This window comes from Anopheles nili, chromosome 2 (genome assembly GCF_943737925.1).
Source record: "Anopheles nili chromosome 2, idAnoNiliSN_F5_01, whole genome shotgun sequence".
Classification (NCBI taxonomy): Eukaryota; Metazoa; Arthropoda; class Insecta; order Diptera; family Culicidae; genus Anopheles; species Anopheles nili.
In genome coordinates, this window is record NC_071291.1 from 1,573,154 (window position 1) to 1,586,282 (window position 13,129).

Sequence of the window (13,129 nt, forward strand, 5' to 3'; positions counted from 1 at the left end):
AATCGCTTGCGCCACGATTACTCCCTTCTTAATTCGTTATCGATTCACTTACATCACATCGGCGCTGGTACCGGTGAGATCACTTTTTGCCCCGCCAAAGCTGAAAGCCAAATAAATACCCTAAAGAAATAATCCCCAAAAATAATTGCGACATTTTTTGTTCCTTCTATGTCGCTTTCGTCATTGCGTTATCTGCGAATTCCCACGGCGTAGACTGGCCGCTCAAGGCTTCCGAAGGGATTACCGCGGCCTGACGCCGCGAATGTCGCCTGGCTGCTCCCTTAGAGATGCTGGCTAATGACTTCGGCACCTTTGCGCAACCGTGAATTAGACTCAATTTTTCAGTTAATTTTCAGCGTTCTCCTTTAATTACATTCGCACCCTCCACTTCGGAGTGGACGCTTTTTCTCGCTCTTCGTGACAGCAGAGCTGGCACGTCACGCCGAGGGCCTGATAAGCGCAAATGCTGTCCTTTAATTACCCACCGTTCGGCCGCACTTGCAGGCGCGCATTACGCAAATCGTCCGCTCGCAGGACGAACGAGTGCCTGGGAAATGCAATCGCAGAAAAATTACCACCGGGTGTCGCGCGAGTCCGATCTCAGCTGGGAGTGGACATTAAATTTAAGCACTTGTCCGGCCTCGGACGGGGACGATGAAAAGCCGTCCTGCTGGAGGCAACAGAAAAGGACGAATCCGCTCGGTCGGTCCTAATTCAGGCGCTCAAATTTTATGTCCATTTTCATCGCCCCATCGCCATCCGTTACAGCTGGGCGGCCGCTCGTCGGCTTAGTTCTCGGTCCCTGGATGTGGACGCGGGCTTTGTAGGCTCATTAGAACAAATCGCAATGAAACCGACTCGCTATCAATTTGTACCAGCCTTAAAGGTGGCGGTTGCCTTTTAATGCCTCATCTTTCGCTGCGCGAATCATGCTGACGCGCCACAAATCGGCAATGGTTTTTGAGATACTTGAGCCTTTTGAATGTTCCCTCGGCAGCTCCCTGGATGCGGGCCGGGATGCTAGACGATCCTGTAAGCTGTGGGTTTGTTCGTGCAGTGAGTTGCAGTAATGTCGTGTGTTGATTTGTCCTGCGCACGGCATTGTCCACGCATTGTCGTTTGTTGCTTTGTTTCCGAGCTCCACAATCGCTCCCGGCGTTTGTTTCCTCTTGACGCGGATGTCGTGTGGGTGAGGGGGAGAATCGTACAAAATAAAACTGGTCCTGGTCCCGACCCGACGCACCCGCCGACGCTTTAACGTCCTTGGGACACGCGACCCCTGCGCTGACATTGTACGTCGTCCTGCAAACGCGTCCGACTGCCCGCCGGAAGGTGTGGTACATTGGGCTTGGGCAAACTCGCGGCCATTGTTTTGTGCGACAATTTTCCCCCAAACTTCCTGGGCCTTTCCTGGGCTGGTCTGTCACGCAAACGGTCCTTACGTGACTGAATGTTTCGCTCGTTCACGCTGCGGCCCGTTTGGCTGCTCGAGCGGGAACATGAACAAATGTTATTGAAAAAGTTCCGGAAATCAGCCGAACATAGAAGTCGAAAACGGGGACGGCGTACTAGAGAGGAACAAATAAAATCTTCCGACGAACATCCGGGTGACGCCCCTACCCACCAACTCCTTTCACGCGCGCACTCTCTCACTCGTTTCAAAAAGGACCTGCTGGTTGTGTTAATGTTACCGAGCGGAACGGACGAACGGTTCGCTTGAATGCAATGGATGTCCTGCCGTCTGCTGCCGAGGGTTGGGATTTAAAGGCACGCCATGGACTCCAACACCTGGCGGCGAGTCCTACGTACTTTATTTTTATTTTTTTTGGTTGCACGGATTTGCGCCAGCCGCCCATTTTTCGCCGTAAGTTGTGCCCCGTCCATCGCCATCCATTTGATCGGTGATGGACGAGCGATCAACGGATCCAACGTAGTTCCGAGCAGTTGACGTCCTGCAATTTATCATCCACCTTCCCTCGGTGTAGCCTGCTGTTTGGACGTTGTGGAACCGGCAATGGGCAGGCACCTGCATTCGTGAAACTACCAGCCTTTACAATGAATATGTAAATTCTTCCCATGATTGATGGTATTGTTTCGGGGGCTAATCTTGTTGCTCGACGCGCAATGATTGGTAACCCTGACCGGTCGTCACAGTAGGCACTGCAATGGGCGGGAACATGGATGAAAAATACAAATTTTGCTGTACGCCGTACGGTGGAGTAGGCCATGTGTTTTCCCATCGATGTGTGCCGTCGTTTCTACCTGTTTGCGTAAGTTTTCATCGTTTCAAACGGGCCCTCAAAATGAAAGCAGTTTTATGATCGGTACATGAATTGACTCAATCACATTTCTCTCGTCCAGCTATTGCGACATGTGTGAACGAAGTTATTCGTTCTCGTGAACGCAAGAGTTTGCTCCATGCTCGTCTTGTAAGATGTAAAATGACGGCACGCGTTGTAAAATTCTTCCCTACACACTGGTTGTCATAAAAAGAGCCGCGAACAGCCCTCTGGTCGGCGGTTTCAAGCGCGTACATTCTATCGAGCGCCATCAAAAACCAATCTAAATTTAAATTTCGTAATGATGATCACTCAGGAATCTCTCGCCTTGACAATGCCTTTGCCCTCTCGCTACTGGAACGCTCCTGAACGTTCGGTGTGTCACTCGTAAGGGAAACGGTTACTGCAACGCGAAAGCTGCCCAACAACCGGTGCGAGGCCACTCCTCGGGCAGGTAAGGGCAGACCATAACTACCGTGGCGTGGAAACGCCCAAACAGAAGGAAGAGAAACGCTTCCTGCGCTTCAAGGCCACGATCAATCGTAAGATAGAGTACAGCCAGTCGAGGGGTAGCCGGCGGCAATAGAAACAATTTCGCAACAAGAAACTTCGCCTCCACGAGAACCACGAGCAGCGCCGAAAGCGCCGAGGACTGGTATTTTTACATCCCCGGCCAGCGTTTGGAGAAAGAGCAATTTGCATATATTTAACCATCCAATTTATCAACTCGGCCGAACAACAGTAAACAGATCCATTTGTTATAACAGAACGTCTGTCGGTCTTGCTGGATGTCCGAGGACGATGAGGACGACGAAAATCGGACGCTCGATGGCTGGCTGGCCACCCTCGGTTTTTCCTCGTCACCGAAGACGAGGTCCTTTCCACACAAGGATTGTAGGACGGCATACGACTACGGCTGTGTTAAGCATACAGCACCATTAATCAAACAATCACACACCCTGACACACAAATACGACTCAATCCGGTCAGCACCAAAAACAACCCGACACCAGATGCTACTGACCACTGACACTGCAGCCACACGCAAGAGTCGCAGGAGTCACGGTTGCAAGTAACGGATGAAGTGCCTTTCGGCCGAAGGGACGTGATTGAATGGGAGAAATTTATCTGCCACTTCCGCGTTGGAACGAGCCATCGTTTAGCGATGCCAACTTTAAGCGCCTTTCGCCCTTTAATAGCCCCTTTCCGGAGTCCAGGGACCATCGGACAAGAAGAACCGAAAGGAGAGGGAAGAGAAAAGGATTACCGACAGCAAGACGGAATTGGAAAATGAGCTTCTAGGCCGTTAGAAGACGAGGCGCAAAGCTGTCCGTAATCCACTGTTTGCTGGCCGCGTGAAAGAAAAGAAAATCAATATCCGTCGATGTCGAGCGTCACACTCCATTTGGTCTCAATAATTAACGAAATTGACGGTCCCGGCGAAATGGGAAAAACGCAGAACCTGTTCCTTTTCCGAACAATTATAAAGCTCCGAATAATAATGCCGTGCCGGGAAGCGTTTCTTAGCGACCTACTTTATCGGTCCCGTCGACGGTCGAGTTGGTTGTGTGCACGAGGCCATGTTTGGCTTCCGGTTTTCGCTGCATTCCTTCCAACACGCCGTTACTGCCGGCAGAAACCCAACCTTTTAGTGAAACTTCGTCACTCGGTCGATGACTTCGCCCCTAGCGGCACTTGCAAGGAATCCTTTTACACGGCAAAATCCGACTTGGCTCGCTTATTTAACGCTTCAGTGGGCTTGTGGACCGACCCGGAGAGACCAACTGAGCTCCCTGACCCAGCAACCCCATCGTAGCGCTTCCAATTTCACAGCTGGTTTAGGTCACTTCGTTCATTTGAAAAGTATTGAAATTTTCCAGCTCCTTCACCACTTCGCTGTTAATGTTGTGGTGCGCATTCCCATCCATCACGGCACGCCCGGTAACGGTTTGGCAAGAGTCCAGCATGGGAGTAATAGGCAAGCACCAGTAGTCCTTGAGCCACAGGAGCGAGCCAGCAAAGCTCGTGGCTATGCGTAGCGATTATTTTAAAACCCACCGGACATTCCACCGTTCCGGGATTGAACGGGGAGGCTAAAAATTTCGCACACCAAACACACCGTTCGCAATTGCCACGGTTAGGTCGTTTACTTACCGAAGTCAAAGCAGGTTTTGTTGGGGAAAAAATGGCGCTAAAAATGGCGAACACTTCTTAAGCTGAGTTTATCATCAATGAACTCAACTCACTACGAGGTGTTTGTACTGTAGCAGTTTCTGTGAACTTCCTTCCTTGAAGAAAAACCAGTTTCCGTTCGTGGAAGTGGAAGCAAACAAAATGCTTAATTAAAAAGCCACCTCCAACACGTGAAACACAGGCTGAATCATCTCCACGTTTCGAACTTCCATTTGTTTTCCAAACTTAAGCACAAACAAACATCGAACATTCCGGCAAACCGGCGAGTCGTATATCAAAGTTACAAAATTTGCTACCGTAATCACAGGCATGTTTTCCAAGCAGCTCTATTTTCTACTTCCCCCCAAGAGCCCCAAGTCCATTTTCGCTATTCCCTTGCCAAAGCACGAAAGCGATCGATTTACCAGTTGCTATTGAGCGTTTCACCCACCATTAAGCCGAACGTTTTTTTTATTTCTTTCGTTTCTTTCTGTCAATTATCACACCTTCCACATTGTCCGCTCGAGACGGACGCGCTGATGGAAAATCTATTTCTGCAGCACTCGGGACGACTTTCACCGGTTTTGTAATCGGTTCCGTCGGAGTTTCCACCCACAAGCGGATCGCTTTGAAGCGAATCGTCCATGTGTAACCGCGTCACGTGGGGAACACGAATAAAAAACGCTCCACATTCAGCCAAACCAAACCGAGCCCGCCACAAGCTGGAAGGAAATTGAATGGACAAAGATTAATGATCGACATGGTGTGTAAAACGCGGCCGCCCTGTTGGCGCAAAAGAAAACATCAATTTCATCCGTGCCTGAAATCGGCTTAAAAATCACTGGCCCATTCCGGCGCCCAGAGCCACTCGGGGGCGATTCGGCGAGTCAGCTGCAGTGTCGTGGGGCTAGAATTCCCTTATCGTGCCGCTCGGACCTCCAATTATCACGGACTAAACATAAACTCGCACTTTCGCCGGGCCAGCCGGACCTGGCAGCTTGAAACGAAAGCGGGATTGTTTGACCGTTCCGTACACTGGGTCGGTTTTTGGAGGACACTTTTTGCTGACTACGTTGCGCAACAACTGCGGCTGTTCAGCTGCTCAGCAGAGGGAGCCCAGGGAACCCACAATGCGATTTGAACGGATCCAGTCACGAATTTTCCAGGCCGCGGTACGTGCAGATGCGGATTTTTACACGGTTTTCGGATTTATGGAGCTGTTGCATTTGAATTCCGGCGCGGGAAAACCACACCCGGCTAATGGTGGCTGCAGTGACGTACCCAAAAACGACGAACGTAGCAAAAGGACCTTCGCTGACATCGACACATCTCGTGAGGAAACAGCAGGGGGGGGGGGGGGCGCACACACACATAACAACAACAAGAAAAACAACAAAATAAGCGCCCTCGGGCGCCATCTTTCCACGCTGGCCGAGAGCTTTTCCGTGCTGGATGGAAGCTGCCCTTCCGTTCGAGGAAGCCACCGTGCGGGCGCCAGATAAAAGAACTTTATGACAATGGATCCATCAGTATCCCACGGGGAGGTGTCTTTTTTTTTCTTTTGGATTGCGCATAGCCGCTCCCGAGCACATTAATCTTCCGCTATCCTGCTGGGTGTGTTGATATTTACTACACATAGGACGGGCGACGAAAGTGAAACGAAACTAGAACCGTTTCCGAATGGTGTCCTGTGTGCGATTGCTGTGTGAGCTTTCGCGAGCCGCTCCCAGGCCATGTTACGGATCGCTGTTCCGGTTGTAGCTGTTCCCTCCATGCAGCAAGCCTACGCTCGAGAGTTGGCATCGTGTTAACACAAATCGGGCCTTCTTAAGGGTCATTTAAAAAAGTTGCTCAGTAGGCGGCAGATTTTGACTGATGCCCGAACACGCCCAAACTCAGTCACAGCCTACTGCTACTTCCGCCCAAAACGAAAGAGCTTTCACCACCGTGACCCGATGTGATTCTATGCGATTTTAATTAACTGCCGCGACCGCGTGGGACCAATTGGCGCGAGGGGCGATACGCAACAACAAAAAATGTGTAAACTGTTTACTTTTGGCGCTGAAGTGTTTCGTTTAGGAATTTTTCCCTCGCCTCTAGACCCATTTCCGGGCCGTTTCGAAGCCCATGGTAGTGGGTTGGTAAACTTGCTTCTGTTTTCCATTGCCGCCCCGGCTGTCTGCGATTTAAATCTTTTCGTCGTGTCCGTTTTGGGGCTGCGATTTCGTTTCCCTTGTCGGCGTCTTTTGCGTTGCGAGGAAGCAGAATGTTTGTGGCTTCCAATTTTCCCGTTGACAGCCCGAAGAGCAAAAAAAAACACAACACTCGAAAGAGACTTCCGTCTTGCTCGGGGCGGTGTTTTTGTGCTCTTACGGCGAGCTTACGGAAGTACGATTGTTTTACTTTCCCCGTTCGATTCCTGGACCGTGCCGGGTAAAAAACCGGGAAGGATCGCGTTCATTAAAGAGACACGCCGTCCCCAGCGAAAAGAAACCCTTCTTATGCGGACCAAAAATTCCTATCCCGATAGGCAAACCCTCGGGAAAAAGGTGAGTTCACAAGAAACCCTATCGACACCCGTCACGCCACCTTTCCTTCTGAGAAGGCGACCCAACACGGTCGGGGTGCGGTTCAATTTCCAGCAAATCAGAGGGGTTCTGAAGCACCAGTCCGTCCAAAATCACCGGACGATGGCCGCCCTTCGCTCTAATTAATTGCGCATCAACGGATCAATTTTGCTCCCGTTACGAACGGATCGTACGTGGGACGGCCGCTAGATGGCGGTAATGGCCGAGAGCACTTTGTCCTCGCCCACGCAACGCCCCCGGAAAAGGCATCGCAGGGAATAATAATTGAAAGATCCCAGCGCAGATCGACACCTCTTCGATCGTTCGATGGATCGTTCTGGTGCGATTCAGCGAGCTGTGAAACAAACAAAAAATAATCACCGAATAATAAAAGCACACCCTCTCAGACCCCTCATAGACGCGCAACTAATGGACGGAGCCGCCCGTTGGTCAGAGGAACCGGTGCTAAAAACTCTAATTAACGAAATGGGACTGTGACATCGGCTTGTGGGCGAAGGTATAAATCCTGCTCCCTCTTGAGACCAGAACCTTGAGCCCTACCACCGCAAGTCGTGCCCTTTGTCGGGACGAGGGCTTAGCGCTTTAGCGCCGTTTGACGACGAGGTACTGAGACGCGTGTGCCACAATCGATAACTCAAACACGTCGCCTTTTTATGATGGCATAAATTACCTCTGATTGATAACACGCCGCCTTCGTCCACCACCCACGTCACGTATGTGCGTGTGTTGTGCAGTAACCCTTGGGTTTTGCTACCGCTGGTCGTGTTTGGGGCCAGAAAGCCCCACGGTGCACACGTTAAAGCCATCAATCACTGGATTAACACATTAAGGCAACGTATAAAAGCAAAGATTTGGTTAGAGCCACGGCAGAACCGCAACCGGCGCCTTCTACGGACTGCACGGCTCGTGCTGCACGGAGGGAAAATTAGTTCGATACCCACGATAGCACCCAACAGCGGGACAGGACTTGCTTCTCGGTCAAATAATATCCACCCTCCACCTTTCGGAGCAAGGCAGCCCTTGGGTGGGCGAGTGTCGGTAATAAAATGTTGACAGGCGATATTCGATATCTGGCACGTAATAGAACCTGGTTGTCGGCTGTTGGCCAATATTCTGGGGAAAAGGTCGAAATAGCTTGTTCGTTCTCGCTCTCCTTCTCACTCTCTCGTTCTACCATGCACCTGCTCCGGATCCGTGCATCATCATCTGTTTCATTCGCTTCGTCCTGTTTGGTAGTTTGGTCCTTCACCAGGAGATTACATCACACGCAGACCCGAGTGGGAGTGGAACCGTCTCATCAACGGCACTAATCCCCCATTTGGGCCGCTGCCGATTGCCAATCATGCCACGGTGCCAACGCGGCTCAGACGCGTGTGTGGCGAAATATGCCAAACGACCTTCATTCGTACGCAATAACGCCCCAAATGCAGACGCAAGAACGAGGACCATCCTCAAGAATGCCAACAAAAACTGACCCATTCCGTATCCTCCCACGTCTCATATTACATTCCCACACACACACACACACGCGCGCGCGCTCGAACGCGAGTGCGTGTCACACAGGCACACATCCTGGTGCTCCTGGTGTCCTGCCGGCAGGCACGTGACTCAATTACAGCATCCCGATAGAATTGATTTGACATTTATGGGCGTACGAATTGAAAAACCTGCTGGGTCACACGCTGGCTCGGGTCGAAATGCCATCGATGTTCCGTGAGTGGCCCAGACCATATGTGGTCCGTATCCTTGCGAGAGTGACGATGCAACCCTGTGGGAGAAAAACATAACAAAACAAAAAAAAATAACCCAACAGGACCAAACGCTAACCAACCGAAACGATAAATAATTCCTGCTTCCAGATCGTGCCCCAGTGCTAGTGCCAGTGCCATCGTGTTATCGGATCCGATTAGCCCGCTTGGCCGGCCAGTGAGTGCAAGTGGAACGATCAAAGTTTGTCTCTGGACGTGCGACATCAAAGGAAACCAGAGGGCGCCCGGTCCACACCGAATGTGCGGGAAGAAATTGACCGTTAATCAACCGCCGGTGGAAAACCGCCGCAGGGTTTTCCCGACCGTTTGCGGTCCGTTGTGAACCGTTGTAAAATAAATTCTGCCCGCGCACCGGTACGAACGAATGCCGTGTCATCGTGCCGAGGCTCTACCAAGCGCCAGACGGTCACCGAAGTGAGGCGTAAAGCGGAGAAAGTGGTTAGCGCAAGGACAAGAAGAAAAGGACACAAGACCCTCACCGAACCGGAAGGGCACCTGCGGTGGGTCGAACCGACCGGTGAAAATCCCACGCCCGCTTTGTGTGGGGTGTTGTGGGGCTTAATTTTTCAACAGCCACCTACCAGATCCGGTGAATGAATAAATTTCCGCCAACAAAAGCAAACCGGCCGGAAGGCGCTTCCGTTGGCGGAAATTAGCAGCCCACCGCAAAGCCGTTGACGCGTGGAATGACTCCAGCGCTAGTTGCCAGGCCGCCCCATCGGAAGTGCAAATGCAACACCATGAACGCAAATCTGCCGCTTATTGCAGCGTTTATCAATTTTGTAGTCATCTGCTTGGCAGGTAAGTCCTCGGTTTTCAGTGTTTACGTTGACTCTGGTTTTTTCGTATATGTCCTTCCTGAGCATGAAGCTGCTCCCAACCAAAATCCTTTACCACGAAAATCCATTTTCCATCCAATCACCACCGTGAACAACGCGTGTCAGTTACGCGGTAACCTCTCAGAAAATTCCATTCGAATTCACTAACGGTTCCAAGGACCCGCCGGTAACGCAATCGCTGCATGTGGCTACGTCCATCACCAAGACAGCTTTTCGCACGTAGCTAGCAGATTTGCAGCGCGTGACTTCGTTTTCCACGATCCAAACCACCCCACGACCACGGTCTAGTGCCGGAGAAATGGCTCGTAGTGTTCGACGCTCGGACATAAACGCGTTCCATTAGCGGTGAACCCCAACGACTCCAACGTCCCAAGCTCGTATGAATGTTAATAACAGATATTGTCCGTGTTCAATGATCCGCTCGCTAACTGCGACCACCATCGGTTGCGTTCGATTTTTTTTTTTCACCATCCACGCAGACTCGCTCAGTCCCGAAATGCAGATGTACTGGGAAAACCACATGGTGCAGCCGTACTTCGATAACACGACCAAGCGCGAAGTGACGGCCATCGCCGGTCAAACGTGCCAGCTCCACTGTCGCGTCAAGAGCCTCGGAGACCGAGCGGTAAGTAAGCTGCACTTTCGCGTTTGTTCACCAACCTGCCCGGCCAGCTCCAATGGCTCGTCCCGTTTTGCAGGTTTCGTGGATCCGCAAGCGAGACCTACACATCCTGACGGTGGGTATCCTCACGTACACCAACGATCAGCGCTTCCAGTCGCTCCACACGGACGGCAGTGACGAGTGGACGCTTCGAATAACATCGCCTCAGGCAAGAGATTCGGGAGTGTACGAGTGTCAGGTGTCGACCGAACCGAAGATCAGCCAGGCGTTTCGTCTGAACGTTGTCGGTAAGTGCCAGTGCGGTCCGTTTCGAGGGAAACAGTTTCTAATTAACAAACACCACCGTGTGATGGTGGTTTCCTTTTTTTTTTTTGCACCACACTTTCTCGCTTTCTCCCACACGTGTAGTTTCGAAGGCTAACATTCTGGGCAACTCGGAGCTGTTCGTCAAGAGTGGCAGCGATATTAATCTGACCTGCGAGGCACTGCAGTCACCACAGCCACCATCCTTCATCTACTGGTACAAGGGTGGTCGGGTGATCAACTACTCGCAACGTGGCGGCATCAGTGTCCTGACGGAGCAGCAGACGCGTACGAGCCGGCTAGTCATATCGCGAGCCTCACCATCCGACTCCGGCAACTATACCTGCGCTCCGAGCAATTCCGGTAAGTAGCCCAGCCTGAGTCGAGGCTGTAATTTGCACACGAACGATGCACGATGCGGCAGCTTCCTATATACCTAGCTGCACCGTCTCGACCCACTGTCGATTGTTGGCAACGCATCAAAAATACCCAGTATGTGTATGTGTGCCGGTGACACACGACATAATTCGCTTGGCCGGTCTTGGGCAGCCCAGAAGCGAGACCGAACAGAACAAAGGATGCACGTGCAGCGCGTTCTACGTTCATAATCACCCACCCTAACGGTGGTGCTCGTACCGTACGAGGCGGGATGCATTACGGTTCGTTTAAAAATTTTATGCACAACATTAAATGCAGTTTATATCGACGTCACGGGCGGTGTTGGGGATCGCTCGACTGGCCTCGACTGTTTCCCGCTCGAGTCTCGCTCGGTGGCCGGTAACGATCGGCATCAAGACACTAGTGAGCCAAACCCAATTTATCGCAACCTTTGCAACCCAGTCCGGTAGTCTGAAAGCGAAAGAAGCAGAACTAGCGCTCCCTCGGGCGCACGACAGCTACGGCAAATAGCGACGTGCTGCCAGCAAATGGCCATAATCTGCTTGGCGTATGAACTACAACCCCTTTCGGGTCCAAACTCGACCAACCCAAGCTAGCATCCTAGTGGCCGATCGTAAAGATTGCGCCCCGAGAACGCCCCGCTCGAGAGTTTATAGCACTTTTGGCATCTACTTTATGATGCCCTGCGTCAAACGGTCTCGCTGATGGGCACGCCGGGCGATGATGGCCGGGCGCTTTAAAGCCACCATAAGCTTGCAGGTGATAAAAACCGCTTCAAAGAATCCCCGGGAGCGCTCAAGAAAGTGCACTCCACGCCGGGCCAAGTTTAATGAAGTTGTTCCAGCGTCGTTTCGTGGAGAATCCCACCGCTGGCACGTTCAGCTCCCAGATCCGGGCTATCAGTGGTCCTGATTTCCCAGCGATAATCCTACCGTCTGTGGTTGCCGTGGTTGCGTTGTGGTTCCCGTGGACAAATTCACCAAAGATTAGCGCTCACTAATCCGCCTTTCGCCCCCGTTATGATGGGTTTGAATGACGCGTTATTGAGCGCAGCCCCAAAATGGAACACCGGAATTCGTGGCCCAACGCGAGATGCTACTTCCGGCTCGCTAATGACACTAATAGTATGCGCATAATAATTAATGAACAGCTCGCTGACCCTATTTGGTGTTGGAAGGAGACTTGTTTCACCTCCAACGCGCTCCATCTCGCTCTCGCTGCCCACTAACCTCTCGTTCTTTGCGCTCTTTCGCAGATTCGGCCAGCGTCATGGTGCACGTCATCAAAGGAGAGCATCCGGCCGCGATGCAACACGGAATAAACGGTGCTGGCGTGGCTCATTCATCAACATATGTAATTATCAGTCTAAACGACTCCATTTCCGGCACGTCCCTGGGCTCCCTGCTCCGGTTCTCGTTGCAGCGAACGGGCACTTAATTAATTTATTTCCCACGATCGCGCCACAATCCCGCCTCTACCACCTTTGCGTTGATGGCGTGGCTCTCAAATGACATACTTTTTTTTTAATTTACCAATATCCCCGTCTCTACTCTTGCTCATTCTCTCCTGACGTCATCTCGTATAATGCTGCGGAATTGCTGGATGTTCGGTCGGCACCAAATCCGGCTCAAAAGCAGATAGTCGTGGCGATCCTGTCGGTGTGTTTCCAGCTTCTGCTGCTCACACGAACCCCGTCGGTGTTTGCGATGCGATAGGTAAGTTTTCCAGCGTCGCCCGGAAACTCGAAGCGCACCCGTGGGCTGGTCAGCATAATGTGATTAATTTACATCGGTTATCGCTTATACGCTCCGCCTGCTCTCTCGTGTGTGGCGTGTGTCGGGCGTTTGAAGCGGGTTAGGAAAGACGCTACCGTTCGGGTGTTTAGAGAGCAGTATATGGAAATGTGGCCTCCGGCGGCGAACTGTATCGAACCGGAAACTGAGCCTCGAAGCCTCGATGGCTTCTGCCGGGGCTTATTGGATTTGCTGCTTTGCTGAGCTAATATCAACAAGCTAGCGTAGTCCGGTTTTGCTCTCCCACTTGCAGTTCCGGTGGGCGATGTTTCACCTCCAAGCACGTCTACTGAAGCACGTTTATTTAAACTCAAACCAGCAGTGGTCGAACGACGAACGCTGTCTAATTTAGTCAGTTTAGCTAA

The 13,129-nt window shown here is 51.7% G+C and overlaps 1 protein-coding gene across 1 annotated transcript; it reads left to right on the plus strand.

Moving 5' to 3' along the window:
- Positions 1 to 9,494: 9,494 nt before the first annotated feature.
- LOC128721247 (hemicentin-1-like) lies at positions 9,495 to 12,686 on the plus strand. Its single transcript, XM_053814982.1, has 6 exons — positions 9,495 to 9,609; positions 10,127 to 10,272; positions 10,346 to 10,556; positions 10,678 to 10,935; positions 12,227 to 12,324; positions 12,609 to 12,686. The coding sequence occupies exons 1-6, from the start codon at positions 9,495 to 9,497 to the stop codon at positions 12,684 to 12,686; spliced, it is 906 nt and encodes a 301-aa protein (XP_053670957.1).
- The last annotated feature ends 443 nt before the right edge of the window (positions 12,687 to 13,129 follow it).